At 39.1% G+C, this 21,652-nt stretch overlaps 1 protein-coding gene across 1 annotated transcript; it reads left to right on the forward strand.

Annotated features, from left to right (window-relative positions):
- The first annotated feature begins 5,932 nt into the window (after window positions 1–5,932).
- On the forward strand, window positions 5,933–18,340 carry ldlrb (low density lipoprotein receptor b). Its single transcript, XM_053329115.1, has 18 exons — window positions 5,933–6,155; window positions 10,984–11,109; window positions 11,641–11,763; window positions 12,290–12,667; window positions 12,860–12,982; window positions 13,157–13,279; window positions 13,570–13,692; window positions 13,897–14,025; window positions 14,127–14,298; window positions 14,554–14,781; window positions 14,886–15,004; window positions 15,097–15,236; window positions 15,480–15,621; window positions 15,750–15,902; window positions 15,991–16,179; window positions 17,113–17,190; window positions 17,342–17,502; window positions 17,616–18,340. The coding sequence occupies exons 1-18, from the start codon at window positions 6,074–6,076 to the stop codon at window positions 17,652–17,654; spliced, it is 2,628 nt and encodes an 875-aa protein (XP_053185090.1). The 5' UTR covers window positions 5,933–6,073; the 3' UTR covers window positions 17,655–18,340.
- Window positions 18,341–21,652: the final 3,312 nt, after the last annotated feature.

Raw genomic sequence — 21,652 nt, forward strand, 5'->3', positions numbered from 1 at the left:
TAAAATTAGGTTTTGTTTGTCATTTTTGTTCATTTGAAGACTTTTGTCAAAATAATATAATATATAATATTGAGATAATTTTAACCAAGATAATCACGCTATGAAAAAAAATACTTCAAATTCCCTGACGCCAAAGTTTAATTTCGAATATCTGAATCTAATTACAACAGTGTAGAAGATGAAAACAGGTAAATTAGTTGACCTCTGACATAATGGTTTTGATAACTAACAATCAACCTGTGGTAACCTAAAGCGTTGAAACTGGTAGAAACCAGTTGAAACCAGTGAGGTGAAGTAAACAACACTGAATGTAGACAGAAAATGTTTTCAGGCTGTTTCCGTTAAAGTAGCCACCTCATGCCTTCTGGACATGAATAAACCTGATACTTCACCTCTTAGTGAGTGTGATGTGTCGCAACGACGCACTCTAACAGTCAGCCACTGTGATTACTATGGTGTGTATACATCACACGTGTTTGAGTTGAATATCTGGCGTGTTGCAGGCGCTGGGTCTTTCCAGACTTCTCAGAAGCTCTTTTGCAACAGTGATTTGACTGAGGTTGAATGGAGTTGAGTCCAGGTCACTCTTTGATTCAGTGAATATGGTACAGGATAAAAACTAACTACTCCACCATGCTGCTGCTTACCTGTCTCACTTCTAATATAAGCACTTATAATTGTTGATTGTAGACATTAAGAATAATGAGGTTATGATTTTTCAGTTAGTACTGTAACTTTAATTGCTTGTCATTCCAATGTTGTGTGGTGATTTTTGGATTTCAAAACTGTTTGATGTACTTTTGACACTTTTTATGTTTTTTGATTTCAAGACAAAGGACCAGAGGGACAGCGGCTCTTCTCTGCTTTTGAGCGCCTTATGGCTGTATGGTGTTGGATATACTGTATAGAGTATTTTTAGACTATAATGTCAATGCACGTGTGTACAGTTCACAAGTTCAGTACTGTACTTCTATCATTATGGTAGGTAACTAGAGTGAAGAACATACAACCAAAGCATCGTTTTCCCTCCACTAAATTATTGGGATGTGTCTGTGTTGTGTTTTGTCATTGCGCTGGAAGTCAAAAGGTAACAATAAATTACAGTAAAAGTGGATATTGTCCTTTGTGTGATGTACAACTGAAACAAGTAATTAATTGGCAACTATTTTGACAACAGTTGAGTCACTTTTTTCAAATCAAAAAGGCTGCAATTGTTGATTTTAACTTGCTAAATGTTAAGATTTGCTTCTTCATCTTAAATGACAGTAAACTGAGAATCTTTGAGACAAAAGAAGAAATGTGAAGGTGTCATCTTGGCCTCTGGGTAAATATAATGGGCACTTCAACTCTTTTTAGACATTTTATTGACAAATCAATTAATTGAGAAAGTAATTTGCAGATGAATTCATAATGAGAATTGTTAGTTGCAGCCTAGAGTGATATATATCATTACTGCAGATGAATCTGGAAACATTAAATATATGTAGAGCTGCCACAATTAGTTGATTTGTCAATTATTGGCAATTATTTTAGTATAATAATATATAAAAATACTAAACATCAGATGGTTACAGCTTCTTAAATGTGAGAATTTGAAGGTTTTGTGTGTGATACAGGATAGTAAACTTTACATCTTTGGATTTTGGACTGCTGACAAAACAAAACATTGAAGGTGTCACTTTGGGTTCCAATTTATAGACAAAATGATTACTAAAGAAAATATTTGGCAGATCAGTTGATAATGATAATAATCATTAGTTGCAGCAGTTATATTCCTAATAGCTGGAGGAAACTGAGAAAGAATCCAGACCAGTTAATCTGGATCAAAGAGTTTTAAGTGCATTTTAGTGATAAGATAAATCATCCATACATTAAAAGCACTACTGCAATGCAGTGACATTTTAGTCTAGATTTGGCCTTAACTTTTTGAACACAACAGAAACCTTTTAGTGAACAAAGCTTTACATTTTGAACCCATATAAGTCTGACAATAGCTAGAAGTGTTGTTAAGGCCTCTGATGTAATGGCTGTGTTTAACCACAGGGAGGAAGTCTGAGGTAATCATCACAGTACTAACTGTGTAGATTCTTTAAACCTCTCTAAATATTAAATACTAAAGGTTTCCCCAGAATATTTTCCTCTTATTTTTTTCTTCAAACTTTTTATAAAAGATTTCATACCACCAGTGTAAAATCATTCACCTTATGGGCATTTAGATTATACTGTGGGCTGACTTGACCTTATTCCTTCCCTGGCTAAAAGCCTCCAACAAAATAAAATATAAATCAACATACACATTACATCTCCCTGGTCTCATTTCTCAGTAAGGTCATACAAATATACGTAAATACAGAAACTTTTACCAGAACATATGAACAACCTTGCTATGCTCCTCATATTTATGTTTATTTTATCTGAGAGTTGGCTGACATGGAGAGAAATACAGGACGGTGTTGATTTAGAGGGCTTGTGTTTGGCTGTGTGAGTGTTTTGGACAGCACCTTGACAGTATGAGGGCCTGTGTTGGAGGTCAGTGTTTACGCCACAAGGAGATGAGGGGGAGGGGGACGGATTCCATTTCATGATTTCTAGGAACCTCTGAATCTCCCCAGCAATTCAAAACCAGCTGTTGACATCTGCCGGGGGGAGGGGAAGGCCAGAGCAGCAGCAGCTCCCGAACTCCCCAAAACGGCACACACATAGCGGCTGACTCTTGACTTTGCTTAAAACTCCTTGTCAGGCATTATTGTGAAAATGCAGAGTCTTGTTAATATGTAACTGAGAAGGAAGGAATTACACTGAGTTCCTCATATATATATCGATAATGACGTTTAAACTTCTGTGTTTCAGCAATTCATATCTAGACTAGAGCTTATAGATTAAACAAAGGATCTTTCTTTTCATTTATATTTGTGGACTGCAGAGATGACTGCAAGAAAACTTTTTCTTACAGCAAGGTAGTTTCTGTTTGTGTGTTTCTGTGTGGACATGTGGTCTGTTATAGGCTAGTTTTGAGGACCAATTTCAGACTTAAGATCAGTTAATTGGGGGCAGCTTTTTCAAATGGGGACAATGACAATAGCCCTGTTCTCAAATGGGAAAAAGCTGATATTTGGGTAAGTGATTAAGGTTAGAGTTAGCCAAGTAGTGGTAATAGTTGGGGTTAGAGGAAGTCTCCAGGAAATTAATATAGTTTATACCAAGTCCCCAAAAGTGGCCATGGTCTGATACGTGTGTGTGTGTGTACCTGTAACACTGACAGTATTCAATATGTCATATTTTCCGCATCATACTGTTACTCCCTGTGAAGAATATATTAAAATTTTACCCAAGAAGAGGCAATCAGTCAGCCTGGTTTCAGACCTCTGAAACACAGTCCTCCTTTCAAATTTTTTCAGTGATTCAAATTAAAGCTGCAAGCAGCATTGAACGGGCCCTCGCATCCCAGTGTATGTCAGACTGCAGCACAGTCTATTGACACATAGACGTCAGATGGCCCTCATAAAACATGAGAAATTTGGGGAAATTGGACAATGTATGTTGGAGTTAAAAGGACTTCCTGTTTTATGGTGAAACATGGAATTCACTTTCATGGAGAAACATCGAAAGACAATTCAATATGATTACTGCATCAGTGCTAGAATAAATGCACCACGCACATTTGGTGATTGACACTAGATGAGAGCCATCAGATAGGCTGGAAAATGTTGACTGGAATTCAGAAAGGTACTGGTCTACAAGGACAAAATGTAGTCTGATACAATGGTTAACACGTGTCAGTAAATAAGATAAAGATTAACAAGATGTTTCACAGTGAGCCAAATTAGTTTTTTATCTATGTATATTTTGCATTAGACTGTCAAAAAACTGGATTTTTGAGCAAAATTATGAAATAATAATGCTGCACACGTCCTAAACACTTCATGATGAAAATAGATCTTTCTTTTAGACTTTGGTGATCATGAATTTTCCTTTTTAACCAAAGACATTTTGACATGTCACAGTAGAAAAGGCACAGGTGTGTATAATGAAATGAAGTCCTGGTATTGCACATAAAGCTCACGGTTGCAATGTCATGACTCACTGGGACACCTGAGCAGAACAGAGGCATTGTTAATGTGATTAGTAACACCTGTGCTTTTTCTACTATGACAAGTCAAAATGCCTGCTATGAACAAGGTCCATGGCATCCACTGATATAGTTTTAACTTACCACTTACCATGAAACATATTTCTCATATCTTTGATCAGAACATTTTTTCCTTCTGATTAAGAAGGTGACCGAAATGTTAGAAATGTATCTCACACACACACACACACACACACACACACACGTTTAATCACTGCTCTCTGCAGGTGTGTAGTGATGGTGGGTGCAGCAAAACTAATCCAGCCGCTATTTCAGCATTCCAAGAATACCTCCCACGGCTCATTCCCTGCCTCTACTAGGAGCCTGCAGAGGTCCTCCCCATCCACACACACACACACAGGATCCCCACATGAAAATATAGAAACTGTTTTTTTGCCTTATTCACTACTTCACAGATGCTATTCACAATATAATTAAAACCATCGATCCATTCAACACTACAACTTCACTAATTTTTTTTATAGTTGCCTGCTATGTGGTTATTCTCATTATGGTGAATGAAGAGCGACTTGTGGGGCAAAGTTCAAGATTCTGTAATCAGAATCACTTTCAGCGCTGGATTCTGTTTTTATGTTTTGGAGATGAAATAAATCAGCAGAAAACGAGGAATAAGACAGTGATGAAGAGCACTTCCTCCAAGATAATTTCACTTCAACTATAACTATAACTATAATACGACTACACTCCTGGTGACCCACATTAATTGCTGCAAACTGCAGATCTTATAAAATTACAGTCAGGTATATGATCTTTCCGAAGACAGATTGTGCATCAATCATAATGGTGATATTTTGTTTTGCAAATGTTCTGTTTGTTTAAGGAGAAGCATGCCATGCTGGGACTGTGGATACAGATGAACCTACTGTTTTACATTGTACAGATCAGTATTAGTATGTATCATGCAAAAGCAGAGCCTGTCTGCATCTGACTTTAACTATCCAGACTCATTAAAAGCAACTACTGTATTCAAAGCAATACTGATGAGAAGAGACTGGCGGCTGACGTTTTTGCTCAAACAAAGGACCGAACACTTTTTTTCAGTGTAAATTTGAGCATAGTTCCTGGAAACATCTCCACACAAGAGTTTAAAACACTGTACAAATGAGGTGTGGGGGATTTTCTCAGTGAATGCGAGTTTGGCAGATGATGAGAAGATGGAAAAAATGGAAGATGGAAAAGATCTGCGCGCTCTGGAAATAAAGATATTGCATTTGCACCCTTTAACGGTTAAAGGGTTTAGCAGTGCTAAAGAGGACTCCCCACTTGTGAGCACATGTCTGCATGTGATGCACTCAAGCTTTCTTTCCTGTCCCTGTTCTAATGTAAAAGCATCACAGTGATCCTGACTAGTCTGTGATGCTGTATTGATCACATTTTGTTTCTTCTATGACGGCAGTGTAAATGATTATTTATCTTACAGAGAAATGCTACGTCACTAATACAAGTCTGGTAGGATCTGAACTTCCTTTGTTAATTCTGTCTGTCAGATTCTCTTCTTTTGTCCATTCATCCCCCTCACACACACACACACACATACACACACACACACAGGAAAACATACCGGTTTGGGCGGAAGAGATAGATGGATGGAGGGGTGAGACGAGGACACACACGCGCACGCGCCATCTCAATGATACAGCACCACTGTGGCTCCGCCCTCAGGCGGTGATCACGTCCAATTTCAAACATCACACCACTGCTGTAGCCCCGCCCCCCTGTCAGCCTCATAGAAAATGGTCAGATGTGACTCGAACCCCTTAACATTTTTCTTGCACACTCCTTTTACGCACAGTTGTCTGCACTCTGACTTGATACGCAGCCTTTTACGCACAGATCCAACATTAGGGTGAACTCTCCCATACCTGTGGCCACAGCTGACCTTTCTTTTGCCGTCAATTAAGGACACAAAAAGGGGAACAGGACATGTTAAGGATGTGGAGGGGACTCGCTGGACTGTCCACATGTTGGTGTCTGCTGATGCTGATTCACTGTTCGTCTCAAGCAGGTAAGAAATATGATTTCATGGCAAGTTCTTACCACCCACAGCTAAGAGGGATGCTCCAGTCTGGCGAAGTTTGGGAGGCTGTGTCATTGCAGCTGCACATATGTCTAAATGTGAATGCAAACTACGCATCACACCGGATGATAATTACACATTACTCATTGTGGCGTTATTTGGGTTTTCCGGGCTAAATATCCCTGTGAGGCTGCTGCGCTCTACATGAAATGACGTGTCAAAAATGTTGGTGTAATCGTTCAGTTCTCGTGTAAATTCAACAATTGTGATATATAAAAACAATATAATAAAATAAAATAATATAACTAACACTGTGGTGTACAATTTCGGCATGAATGGAATTTACGCACAGTATCTTGATTGGTTACTGTGGTTACCAACCGAACAGCCAATCCCGTTCTCCAGTGCTGCCGGCTGGTTTCAAATTTCAGTTGGGATGAAAACGCAGAAACAGAAAGAGACGGTTGACAAGTAGGAAGGGTGCGGCTAAAAAAAGCCCTGTGTCTCATCATCCCCCCTACAGCATGTTGGAAGAGGAGATGCAGGAAATTCAGCATTTTCCAGAGCTGTGTTAACCGTCCCACTGCCATTTGATTTCCTTGAAAGTAATGACACACATATCACAGAGAAAAGATCTTACTTGCTTATATTGAATAATAAATTACTGGTTGTTTAATATTTAATACATTCACGAATCACTATAACTTAGGTGAACTTACAAGTCACTACATATTCCACACAGAAGCAGTCAAATTTCATGGATATAGCTCTTTTAGATATAGAAATTTCCCAAATTGCTTCACAGGAAGAAGTAAAGGAGTTAAACGAGACAGAAAACAATATAAGATATAGCAGAATTAACTGACCAACACATCAAATAAAAGGTATAAAATGAAGACGAAGCCAAAGAAAACATGGATTTTGATGTTTACTGATTTGGTTTCTCAGAGATATGAAATAAAGTATAGTACTGTATATTTTACTCCACCCAAATTAAGAATTGGCAAATAATTTACACATTGCAGATCAGAGTATTCAGTTAGTAATGTATGAAATGATTCTTGATAAAATGAACCATTAAATATATTTTTTAAATGCAGTGGAGTGAAGGGTATGTTCAGACACAAAAAGGGAGTTAACTTTATGCCCTTTAAGGCCAACAATGTGCTGAGAATTAACCCAGCTTCAGCCCCATTCTGCCAGCTGCTCTAGTAATCCTTCAATAATCTCAACTCTCCTTCAACAGCTTTTCGGATTAAAACATGAGTTTTTCTCCAATTCATGGGTCTCATTTCCAGTCATCAGATCTGCTTGGTGTGTGTGCGACGGCATTCACGTGTGCTTTCTCTATGTGTGTGTGTATCTTTGAAGGTCTGACTCTGGTTTGTTTAATGCATTGAAGTTGTGTTTAGCATACTCCTGAAATTAGTCATAGCTTTGCACTGAAGTAAAGAGCACTAAATATCATAGATCTTTTTTCCTCTCAGGAGACTCGGGAGACTGCCATGACTCACACAGGTCTGAGATGAGTCATATAGACACCCACTGTGGAGTTTCATCCATCAATCATTTAGAAATATCTCAAACTGTACAATTAGTGGGGCTGGTGTCACTAACACATTTGGATCCTTCAGTGAACTTAGCTAAAGTGTCTCTAGGTATTCTGCATAGTTGTTTAACAGGATATTGACACCAAATGAAAACCACAAAAGGAAATGTGCAGAGAGTGTCGATTCATCTGTAGACGATGGCCTCATTACTTTCTCTAACTGTCTTGGCCCAATGTGTTTAACTAAGATGGTTAGACCATTTTGTAGCATGTTGGACTACATACTGTAGTGTTCATTTATTAAACACAGGCTGCTAAATTTATCTCAATGAATGTGTAGTCAGATGACAGAGCCAGTACAACCCTAGAGCCAGAGCAGAAGAGAGTGCTGTTGGTCCTTGTGATGCACATCCATCCTCGTTATTTATTAACTGTTGGCTGCATGTTTGAGTCAATAAACACACCTATTTGTGAAGAGTTGTATGAACTGCATGCATGTGCTATTAAAAGACAGGCACGCATTGTTAGTGAACAAAGTCGCATGTGGTCACAAAGGAGGCTTGTTGCTGTGCAGCATTGCAATGACGGCTGGTCTAACCTCTTGAGAGTATCTGCCATTCATTCTTCCAGTCTCTGCTGTCCAACAAGTATTCTTCACACATTTTGAAGTTTTGTTTGAGGTACAATTCAAATGGCCTTATATGGTAGTGTTATGATTATGCAGCCTGCTATTTGTCAGGCTCCCACTGTGGATATAAATAGCACCTGAAGTTTCTTGATAGAAGCCTGAGACACAGTTCACACAGTGAAGTACAGTATACTTCAGTCTGTGGTTTTTTGCTCACTTTCTGTCAGCGTAAATGTCAGTAGCTTTTCCCGCCATCAAAAGTAGGATACAGTAGCAGGGTTATGTGAGTGAAACCTTCAAATTCTGTTTAATAAGGGGCTTTCTCTACTGTGCTTGAGAGATTTGATGTTTTTAGATATGAAAGGATACATGGGTGTCTTGGTGGGCCAATTTCAATTTTCAGTGTAGCTATAGGGAACGAAAATAAGCTGAACAACGCATCCATTTATCTTTAATGGGGTAACTATGTGGTTACCAATTAAAAATGTATGTAAACAGATGTTAAAGAAATACTGGGGATTTCTCAATACGTATAGGTTTTCTTAAAGATACACATTTCTCCACAGAAAAGTCAAACAGTAATGAAGTAGAGGAAACCTCATCTTGCTGAACAGTATTCTCGGGAGGCTCATGACCCATTTGTGGAAGCAGCAGGGAAGATTAGCTATGGAAAATGAAAATATTGGCCTGTATAGTTTACAGTTTCCACCCTCAGAGACGGGGGTTGGGAGTTTGAAGGTCAAGGAGGGCCAGTGATTGACCCACTTTTGCATCTTTTCCTGTAAGTGGAATAAATTAATGTTTGGCAAAGAGTGAAAGTGAGGGAGAGTTTAAGAAAAATACGTTACATTTTTCTTGTGAAGTGTCACCACAAATTACAAGAACAGCTGGACTACACTTTGGAAACTCCATTCATGCAATAACCGCTGGCTTCACACCAGGCCTACACGCCCATTTACTGTATGAGGGAGTTTGTGTGTGTTTGTGGTTTCCGTGGAAGTGTGAGTGTAGGGGGTAAGCAGGAAAAGCTTGTAGTCAATTTCTCACTTCTGGTTTCACATTTTCAAAGTAGAAGGGAATAACTCTTGCTGACATACAGAACATTGGGAAAGCATCATTTCCAATTTTTTTTAATCAGAGACCCATGACTCTGTTGTAATTGGTCAGACCTGAACTGTTTTCAACTGCCATCACTCATTCACCAAGCTGACAGACTTCCTTGTGTTTTAAGTCACTGCCTTCATCTGTGGGTCACTGTGGTGATGCTGCTATGAGGAATGCCACATTGGGACCAATCAGCAGCTGGTGGTGTGATTGTTTCAACTCCTCCCATGCTATTGTCTTAAAGGCATAGTCTGACTAATATTATCCCAGCCTTCAGGTCACAGGACAGACTGGTGGTGCAGAGGTGATGGAGGATGCCGTGCACTGTTGTGAGAGATTGTGAACGGCCTGTGTTGGTTTCAAAGATGTGCCTTGATGTCGATGCCCTCTTTGCATTAAATGGCATGTTCACTGAGGTGTGATATGTCTCAGGGCAAGACCTAAAATAAAACAGGGTCAACCAGAGGTCAAACTTTTATACGTCAAGCCTAGCGGTGAAGCCATTTCCACTTAGGTGACAAATCGACACGTGTAATTTTTGTCACAATGAACTGGGTCAAACCTAGTAACAGATGAACGTTTTGGGTAAATGTTTTCTGTGTCAGTAAGATGAACAGTTTTACATTTGATCAACATTTAAAGTTCATAACAAGAACATGTAATTTGTGGGTGTGATAAATGCAAATTTCTATCAAAGCTGCATTATCAAATAAAATAAAACATCTTTTTGTAGAGAATCCTCTTTTTTATTATCTTTTATTGTAGTTAACATTTCTTTTGTTTTATGTCTCTCTTTATCTACCTTTGGTTTTGTAAAATGTGGACTTTAATATCTGAAATTATGTAAAATTTCAGTAGTTCTGTATGTCTTCAGGGGTGTATTTTAGGGAAGTTAAAGAAAGAAGGGTTGACTAATCTATGATTGTATAGTACGAAGAAAGGGCTACCCAGTACCCATGTGCTCATACTTTATTCTGTTATTATTTTAGCATCTCCATCCCAACCACTTATCATTAACTGGCCCACTCATTTAATAGCTTTATCTCTATGTACTCTACCCCACAGCAGAGGAAGTTTTTAAGTGTATATGTCTGTGAAGCCAAAGACAAATTTCCGTGAATTATTTGATTCTTATTCTTCTAATGACTTCTAATGACTTCTTACTATTATTCTTACTCTGACATTAATCAGAAAGCCACAAAGTGTTGTTATCTTAATTTGGTTATCCCTGAGTTAATAAAGAGTGTAAAATGTGGCTTTCAGACTGTCAGTTATCTGTAGTTCACTGGCCTTTGATTGTAATTATTTCATGCTGTGTGTAATTTTCAGTTAAACATCAACCTCACAAGGATATATGTTGTTGTGTGTTGACACAAGCTCATGTTACTACGAGAGGCTCATGAGCGGTGTAAATTGAGCAATAAATGCTGATAATGTCAGAGCTTGTGGTGTTAATGTGAATGAAAGGTGATGATGTAACTCAGCAGTGAGTCTCATGCCACCCTGAACGAACTCTACTTTTTTTTATTTGGCAGATGCAGCTTCCACATGCAGCTCCAATCGGTTTATGTGTGGAAATGGGAGGTGTATCACCCCCAACTGGATTTGTGATGGGACAAACGACTGTGGTGATGGAACAGATGAACTGCCAGCAACCTGTGGTATGTTATTTTATGTCTGAGGGTCGAACTTTAATTCTATTTGTCAATAAGATAAAACTGCAATGAACAGAGATGCATTACACATCTAATGAGTCCTTTTTTGTGGACTTAATCTGACCATTATTTTCAGAATAGGAATGAATAGTTTTTCCTGCTAATGTCAGAAAATAATCAAGAACACCCAATATAATATTCCATGTTTTCTTGTTTTATCCAATCAACAAATATCCAGTTTATTATCATAGCTGACAAAGAATATTGAAGAAATCTGTACATTTGAGAGACTAACCAGCCAAATTTTAGACTTAATCAAGTGATTAATCAAGTGTCAGAATAGTTGCTAATTAATTTGGTTTTTAACAACAAATCAAATAATCCACTAATAATTTCAGATATATGTAAATGCCTTGACCTAAATCTTTAATCTTTTGACCCTGTTGTAACATAATAATCAGCAGCAGCAGTTACATGATTGTAGTCACAGCCTTATCTCTTGATCACTTGAGTCACTCTCTGACTTTCCGTCCTCAGGAAATAAAACCTGTCCGCTGACAAAGTTCAACTGTGGACCTCCCATGAATCAGTGTATACCAAAATCCTGGCATTGTGATGGCAGAGCTGAATGTGACAATGGGGCTGATGAAAGAAACTGCAGTAAGTTTTATGAATACATATTTTATACTTTACCGGCATAGTTAACTTTAACATTAAAAATAGTAAAAACTCAATAAATAAAAACCAGGTAACCTTGTAGAGGATGACACGTGTGCGAAAAGTGCTAATGATACAAGAAAGAAGTGACCGATTTTGCCTACAGAAGTATAGTCTTATAAGAATTGGTTCAATTTAGGATAATTTAAGATAAGATAAACTTTATTGTTATTATTGTTTATACAGAGAAAAGTATTTGTTACAGGAGCATGGGAGCACAAGAATATATGCATAGTATAGCCTTAGAAAGAAGAGGAGGATTAGGAAGTTGCAATAAATAATTAAATACAAAAAGTGAACATGAAAGGCTTGGGGGCAGAGTGTCTTGTGTCTGCAGATAGGAGTGTTAGCAGCATGGTAATACAGTTATTTCAGTTTCAACTGATGTGTTGTTGGTGGTGTGAAATTTATATTTCCAGCTTCATCGTCACATTAACTCGTCTCCTCTCCACTTCCTGTCTCACTGCAGCAGCCAAACAATGCAGCCCTGAAGAGTTTCGTTGTGCCAGTGGCCAGTGTGTATCCAAAACCTTTGTTTGTGACAGTGAGAACGACTGTCCAGATGGCTCAGATGAGGCTTCCTGCCCAAAACCCACCTGCAGCTCTCGCTCCTTCCAGTGCAACAATTTAGTGTGCGTGCCGGCCCTCTGGCGCTGTGATGGAGACCAAGACTGTGCCGACGGGTCTGACGAGTGGCCGGAGAACTGTGTGGGACAGCAGCCAGAGAAGAAGGCAGTGTCCTGCAGCGTCCACGACTTCCAGTGTGCAAATGGACAGTGTATCCCTGCCAGATGGCGCTGCGATGGAGACACGGAATGCGACGATCGATCTGACGAGGTCAACTGCAGTGAGTTGGTTTTCTTCACTACAGCTTCTCCTTTGCAAACCCCTTCTCCACTGATAAATCTTCATACAGAGAGTTAACGTTAATAGAAAGAGAACCACAATAAATCATGTCAACTATGATTTTTCATTCTATATCGTGTCATTCTTCACTCTCCACTTTTTCCTGTTTTCATCCATTTGTCTTTTTTTCTAGCTCGATCTACATGTAGCCCAGATGAGTTTCAATGTAATGATGGTGCCTGTATCCATGGTAGCCGCCAGTGCGACAATGTGTTCAACTGCAGGGACAAAAGTGATGAGATTGGCTGCCACAAAGGTGACTCTCACAGAGATCCACTCTAGTTTCACTCATTTTAACTGATCTCAAATTTTATTCCAATATAAGACCTACGTAAAACTTATATTGGAAAAAACAACGACTTTAAAATGCACTACTGTCTTTTCCCTTTAGATTACAGTTACATTAATACTCTCTTGCTCTTCTACACAGTAAATGAATGCGACGGTCCTACTATGTTCAAGTGTCGCAGTGGGGAGTGTATCAGCATGGAAAAGGTGTGCAACAAACAGACAGACTGCAGGGACCGGTCAGATGAACCTGTTAAAGAGTGTGGTAAGTGCAGCCATGCTTTACATTTTCATTTCCACCTTTGTGTTCAACACTGCTCATAAAAACTAGCAAAAGGGAGGTGTATCAGAGTATGGGAATACATTTAGCCCCATTACTCCTCTGAGAACAGGAAAACCCACATCATAGCCTGGAAAATAAAATCGCTAGCCATGTAGCCTCAGCTGGCTGGCTTAAAAAGTTTGTGGTTTGAATGAGTTCATTGACAATTTGAAGCACCATTAAGAGAATGGATTTCATGAATACTGTTTGAAAGTTCTGTGTATCTGCCACAGAAAACAACGAGTGTTTGACCAGCAATGGCGGTTGCTCCCATGTCTGCAACGATCTGAAGATTGGTTTCAACTGCTCCTGCCCTGCTGGATACAGTCTGAAAATTGACAAGAAAACCTGTGAAGGTGAGAGGAGGAAATTTGCAGTGTCTCCCCATTAAAAAGATGAAAAACAGATATTAAAAAAAGTTATTTTCACTCTATTTTAGATCTAGGCCAGTAACAAACTTTGGATCTATTCCATTAAAACATGACTTTGTGAGAAACGTTTCCTATTCCCCAACATCTATCTATAATTTGCCATTTGACCTTCTGTTCCTTCACCTGCAGACATTGATGAATGTGCTCAGCCAGACACTTGTAGTCAGATCTGCATTAACCTGCCCGGCAGCTACAAATGTGATTGTGAGGAGGGCTACGAGATAGACCCTGTGAGCAAGACATGCCGGGCTGAATCAGGTAATACCTGTTCAATATTTGATCCTTAAAGTAGAGTACAAGTCCCATCTGACAAATACTTAACCGTTTTCCCCTTTTATCTTCTTTCCTTTCTCCTCCAGGCACTGTGCCCACCCTGTACTTCACAGACAGACATGAGGTGAGGAAGATGACGGTGGACCGCAGCGAGTATGTCCGTCTGATCCCCCAGCTGAAGAATGCGATGGCTCTGGATATGGACATTCCTGACAAAATGATCTTTTGGTCGGACGCTTCCCTGAAGAAAATCTACAGGTTAAAAAAACAGAAACTTTATTAAATTCAGCATTTGGTCAAATGTGCTTTAGAAGAGAGTAAAGTGGAATTATGACATATCTGTGTACGTATCTGTGCCGTGATCAACTGGTAAAGACCAGTCACTGTTGAGATGCCTGTCAAGATTAATAAAGAATACATTGTGAGTGAGAGACTGTGATATAGGCCAGACTGCGGATGAAGTGATATCTGTCTCTAAAGTAAAACTCTCCATCCTCATCTGCTTCCTGACAGTTCCAAGATAGACGTGGCTGATGACTCCTCTCGCCATACTGTAGTAATTGGCAGTGGGATTGAGGCCCCAGAGGGCATTGCAGTTGACTGGATCCATGGCAACATCTACTGGACTGACCGAATTTTGAAGACTATCTCCGTGGCAACGACAGACGGCGGTAAGAGGAAGACCCTGATCACAGAAAACCTGGAGAAGCCGAGAGCCATCACAGTGGACCCAGTAAACAAGTGAGTATGATTAAAATTGTCTTTGGGATCAACTGCATCTTTTCACAGATTGTCTATTGTGATCACTATTCAGGTTTTCATAAATGTTCTTGTTTCATCTTCAGCTTCATGTACTGGACAGACTGGGGCGAGGCGGCTAAGATAGAGAAGAGTGGATTGAATGGAGCCGACCGCGTTGCCTTGGTAACAGATAACATTTTGTGGCCCACTGGCATCACCCTCGGTAAGCAGAGTGCCATGGACACATCAAATGAAAACAGTTCAAACTGTGTACAGATGTAACAACAAGTCAAATCTCGTTTTGTGTCTGGACAGATTTGGTCAACCAGCGTCTGTACTGGGTGGACTCCAAGATGCACACTCTCTCCAGTATTGACGTGAATGGAGGGATGAGACACACCCTCATTTTCAGCGAGGAAATGCTCTCCCACCCCCGCTCTCTGGCTGTCTTTGAGGTTAGTTATGAAGTTATATGGTCAGTTTATTCCCAGATAATGTCTATAAAGGTCTATAAAGGTCATTAAAGGTGATGTTAACACAAAAATGTAATTTAATAGGTTATTATTTAGTTGTTATTTTACCAGTGCTACTATATTTCAAACTACTCAGTCAGTAGTGCTCATTCTTAATCAGCCTTTATGATTAATTAATTTGTTAATTTAATATTGTTGAAATGTATTTTTTTCTCTGTTAAACAGGAGAAAGTGTTTTGGACAGACATACACAACAAGGCTGTCTTTAGTGCCAACCGTCTGACTGGAAAGAATATCACTAAGCTGGCAGGGGACCTGATCCAACCAGAGGACATCGTACTGTACCACAAACTCAAGCAACCAATCGGTAGAGTAACGCTGCTAAAATTAAGAACATGCCATATACGCGGCCGACCCTCATTCGACAAACTATAGAGACCACATCACACTTTCTAATCCTTTCTCTTTTATTATGCCAACCTTATTCTCTTGCAGGTAAGAACTGGTGCAGAGAGAGCAACAGTATGAATGGAGGTTGTGAGTTTATGTGCCTCCCTGCTCCTCTGATCAACCAGCACCCTCCTAAGTACACCTGCGCCTGTCCTGACCACATGACCATGGGACCTGACATGAGGAAATGTGTGACAGGTAGGTGTTTCATGCACCTGGCTCTACAAATGAACTGGAATTTAACACACAATCATGACAGTAACCCTTATATTTACTTTCCTGGCAGGATCAATTGTCCCTCCCGCTGAAAACAAAACTGAAGCTGCCCTCCCACCAAAAGCTCCCACCAAGCCTACTACGACGACCACTACAACCACCACCATCAGAGCTACCAAAAAACCCACAACTACCTCAACTATCCAGCCCAAAGTCTCCTCCACACAGAGCATGCACGAGCCTCCTGCTTCTGCTCAAGGTACAGGAAACAGAAAAGATAATGGTTGTATCGACACAATGTACTGGAGAAGTGATTAAAGCCTATCTGCAACATAGAATATTTGTATGAGGATTTACCTGTGACACCTCTTAACAGTGGGAAAAAAAAGTTTTTATTCATGCTAGTTGCCAAAGACATTCCCGACAAAATGAATTGTGATATTTTTGGTGAACCTTTAACTTTTTAATTTTAAGTTGTCCAATATTTTCAATTCAGTCCAAACTTTTTTGTTAAGGACACAACTCATGGGTGCTCCATAGTGCAATAAAATACAAAAAGAAAATAAATATATAAATACAAAATTATTTATTTATTTATTGTGATCAAATACAAAACTATCAGCTTCTTTTCTTTGTTTGGGTTTAGTGCTGATTAGTTAATGCTAAGATAGCATAGAAGAGAATAGTTAACATTTTACCCAATAATTATGTTAGCATTGTCTTTCAGAGCATGTTAAGCATGCAGATGTTAGCATTTAGCTTGAAGCTCTGCAATGCTGCTATGATTGTTGACTCTCAGTCTTATGTAAAGATTGTTTGTAGTCAGCTGACATAATTTCTTTAGTTTTATCAGGCTTGAGTTAACTGATGCAATGTACCAAGTATTGTTGCTATGGTTATTGATCTATACTACTGTCATGTTTGTACGGTTAATCTGAAGCACCAGTGAGTTATCTTATTTTAGCATGAAGATTTGAAACAAGGGTAATAAGGGAAACAATTAAAAAAGACACATGGCTGCACTATGTGATGGACTATTTCTTGGCTGGGTGCAGTATTAGTAGCACAAGTAGTATCAATCTTCTCATCTAGCTTTCAGGGAGACAGCTACTAAGTGTATTTTCCAATGTTTCCAAATATTCCTTTGAATATCAAAGAAATAATGAAAACATTGTATTCTATGCTTTTCCAGCGATCAACAGGTATGCAGCCATGCCCGCAGAAGCCAAGCAGTCGCGTTCTGTTGCTCTCTACATTGTGCTGCCGATAAGTAAGTTCTACATTTCATCTTCTGTCTCTGGGTCTGTCAAACACCTCAGCTTGCCCCATTCATTCACACTTTGTAATTCAAATGGCTGTTTCACTACTTCCCTGCCCTTATCTCGCCACCTGTCCGTCAACTCTTCTCACCTACTCTTTAGTGGTCGTGTCCCTGCTGTTGTTTGGAGCGGCGTTGCTGTGGAGACACTGGCGTCTGAAGAACACCAACACCATCCACTTTGACAACCCTGTGTACCAGAAAACCACTGAGGATGAGGTGCACATCTGCAGGAACAGTTCTGATGGCTACGTTTACCCTCAGGTATCTTAATTTTGATGCTAAGTTACATATTATTACTATTATTATTATAAAATAATCTTCAAAATGCACTGCAAATATGTAGTATGCTCATTCCGTGTTATGTTTTTTCGCAGAGGCAAATGCTGAGCATGGATGACATGGATGTTGCATGACCAAGAGATGTAGGAGACATTGTTTCTATCTGAAGTGATTTTTTTCTCTAATGCAAAGATGAAGCAACAAAAGCCATTTTTATTCTACTGCTGCTGCTTAACAGCCCCTTCCCTCCCCTGTGACCTCATTTTGTGGCTTATGTTTCTGACCTCAGCACTGTGCCGTCCAAGTCCAAAGAGAGAACTGGAAAAAATAAAAATAAAAAATGCAGATCTTTGAAAGTGTGGTTTAGTTGGACATAACAGAGCATAATTGCAAAAAGCCACAAAATGGTTTCAGAAGATGATGTTCTTAATCTTGGAGCTTTGACTCTTTTGAAGCCGAATCTGAAAATTGTCTATATAAGCATTCTGTCATTTTCAAAGATACAGATGCTTTCTTTCTCTTTCATTACCTAAAGAAATGTAACCTGTCTCTTCTGCAAATTAAACTTGAAAAGCCTGATCTGTGCCTTCCATCCACACTCTGATAGCTTAGTTCTGTTTATGGGGGCTAAAACGAGCCTTACAGACTTTCCAAACCAGTTTCTGTGATAGTTAATGCCAGATAGTGCTTTAGCCCTTAGTGGGATGGCCTTCATAATTACTGTGTGGACTTCCTCTTTGTTGGCTCACATATCAAACTCATTTGTTCTCTATCATCCTACATCTATCTATACATACGGTTCAGAGTATGAAAAGCGACAGATGGTAAGCTGCTGAATTTTTCTGAAGTGAACCAAAATGAAGAATATGTACATTTTTAAATGAACATAGAAAAAAGTGATTTTAAGTGATTGCTTATCATAGCACTGTAAATAGTCTGTGTAAATGTTTTGTAAAATACTCTTATGTTCACTCTGGTGTTGCCTTTTTACAATTGTAAATTTTAATCAAGAAATGTTGTAAATATATAAGATATTCTTTAATTTATTTATGGAAATATACAGGAGGTCTTTGATTGTTGTCATCTGGCTGCAAATCCAGTAATACTATATACTGGCACCAATCTTGCTGAAATGTTTTTGTTCCAGCTTGGCCTGTCTTTACATTGTATATCTGTTATTTAACATATTCAATCAAACCTTTGGACACCTGCTCAGTTTTGTGTATAGTCAACAGACATTTTCTTTGTACCTCACACCAATTTTCCCCCCTTTTCATTGCAAAATCACATAATTTATTTTTCCGCTGCCTTTTTGTTAGTATGATGTTGTGTTTTCATTGTGAAATAAAGGCACATACTGTAATATGTTCACAGCAGAATGTACACGTCCTGTTTGTTTATGCACATTGTTCATTTTTGGTTGTTTTTCTCTTTTTTAAATTAAAGGATATGTTTACGACTTTTTCTCTTTTATTTGGGTCAGTTTTACATTCAGTAAGTATCTTGATAGAGATAAACTGGGTCATATGAGAAAAGACACTCATACAGTTCCAGCCTGATGATTAGATTTTGTTACAACATGAGAGCTAAGTACTAAATGTTTTCTAAAGCTCTTCCCTGACTAAACTAATTATTTTTTAACTGGGCGCAGTGGGTACAATATAATCTTGTATGTTGCCTGGAAACGTTGCCATCACTCTGCATCTACAGCACAACACTAAACACACAGAGTGTATGAGTGCTGAAATAAATCGCTGTTGGACTCTTGTCCTTCCTCTCTGTCTTTGTCTAAAGATCACATTAGATGCCTAAGCCAACTTAAACAAATGTGTTTCGCCTCATTTGAATGAGCAGCTGGTCTCACCTGGTGGTTTTGTTTAAATAGAGAGGTTAGCCATGTGCCATGACTTTTAACTAAAATCGAAATAAAATTTTAACCCTTCTCCATTTTTCATCAGGTGCAGAGACAGCTATTTTGCTCACTTACAGCAGAGAATAATGTTTTATAATATTTTTCAAAAAAGGCAGTGTTGTTTGAATAGTCTGAGATGGCCTGACCCACCCATAAAGACAACCATCTTTCTCTCAGTAATATATTAAACCTGCCATAAGTCATGCTTACGCACAGTGCCATTATAAGTGGGTTGGTTAATAATAATCAAAAAACAAAAGGATATGAATCATGCTTGTAAATGCCTTGGTGAGGACAGAGACGAGTGGAGCATGTTTTTCATGCCAGAGGTGATGGTTTTTAAATGTGTCACCTTAAAAAGACTGTGTGCATCTGTGTTTGACATCAGCAGGCCGTGTGCAGGGACACGCCACACCACCATCAGCTCATGTCCTTGGGAAGCTGTGGTATGTTGTCTGACAGGAACTAAGATCCACATTCCAGTGTGAAGGACTCCACACCCACCAGTATCACATCAGATCTGGTGTTTTGTGTCCACTTTATTTAACTTTGCTGGACATTTGCTGATAATTTCATTTCAGTCAGTAATGTGGCCAATTGCATCTGAGGCACACAGAAGTCAGCATCACAACCAGCATCACTGTTGACACTTTGCTATTCATAACAAATTAGCCTGAGTACCATTGTGTACTAATATGCTATGCCCATGAGGCAATATAGGCAGAGACACCTGAGGCTCAGGTGACAAATGACACCTGTTTCCTGCGATGTTGTCCGTCATCACTATCCTCTCCTCACCTCACTATTTACATATTATCGCTGTCTCCCTATTGGCCATCTGGCAACCAAAGGGTGGAGTTGCAGCTCACACCACTGATTCGTAAGAGAAGGGGAGTATCTTTGAAAATTGACAGTATAATGAGGGAGGGGGGGTGGGGAGATAGATGGAGGATAGATTCCCCTGTCAGGTTACGAAACAGAGCACCAACTGTCCTCATGATTAACAACAATAGTCTGTTTGGTGTCTACCTGACAACATGAGGACCAAACAAGCCGCAGCAGACAGGAGGATGCAAAGGACATCAGTGTTGGGAATAATGGTAATAGTACTGTCAAAAGAAAAAGAAAGCTGTTTATTCTCAATTCACTTGTGTAAACTGACGAGGATCTACTGTATCAGTGAAAGGTGGTAAAAGTCATAAGCATCTCTGTGAGGCATCCTGTATCAAATTCCAAAACTAGCACTAAGAGAGTTTATCAAGGCACTTATCTAAAGAAGTCTTATTTCTCTCTCTTTTGCTCTGATCCTCCATGCTGAGCTCAACTCCCCTGACCCTGGCAGTATGTTTTCACTTTGAACAGGAGAGTCCTTGATTGGCGAACCAATGACAAACCAAGGAAGCCCAGCTCTATGAACCGCGGTTCACCTCTGTCTTTCCCATGATACCAAAATATTGGTCTATGGTGGATTTGAGATGATCTTTTTCCTGAGATTGTTTTAAGAAACCCAGTTCTCCTCATCTGAGCTCACTGAATTTTGAATAATCAATTTCAGTGTTTCGACTGATGTGAAGGAATGTGTGTTTTTCCATCTCACTGATTTTAATTGTGAATGGCTCATTAAAGGATATGTTCCCAATTTTTCAAGTCTGTCTTAAAACAATAATCATATATGAAAATTGAAACATGTTTTTCTAGCTGTAATCTTTCTTCCTGTCCATACTGGCCATTAAGAGATCCCTTCACAATGCACTTTCAATGTAAGTGATGGTGGACAAATTGACAGCACTCTGTGCTAACATGTATTAAGAATTTTATTTGAAGCTGATATGAAGCGTCAGCTGCCCATATTAGTCAAAACATGTCAATATCTGTAGACTGTGGAAGATTTCCGCTTTATTTTACTAACGTCGTGCCCTATCCCTTACAATATAATTGCATTTAGAGGGGATCATTTAATGGTTATTATAACCAGGATGGGGCACCTGTCTGTTGTTTTAGGACAGACTTGAACAATTGGGAACAGATCCTTTGAGATCAGTGAAAATGTTATTTTTAGTCGTCTCATGCAGGATTTGTGGTGTAATACACTGCATGGCCAAAAAAAAGTCACCACCAAAAAAAATGGTCACACACACGCTTTTAGCTTTGCATTTGCTGTGGTATTGTTTTGATAAGCTTCTGCAATGTCACAAGATTTATTTCCATCCAGTGTTGCAT

The sequence above is a fragment of the Scomber japonicus genome, chromosome 2 (genome assembly GCF_027409825.1).
Source record: "Scomber japonicus isolate fScoJap1 chromosome 2, fScoJap1.pri, whole genome shotgun sequence".
NCBI classification, from domain to species: Eukaryota; Metazoa; Chordata; class Actinopteri; order Scombriformes; family Scombridae; genus Scomber; species Scomber japonicus.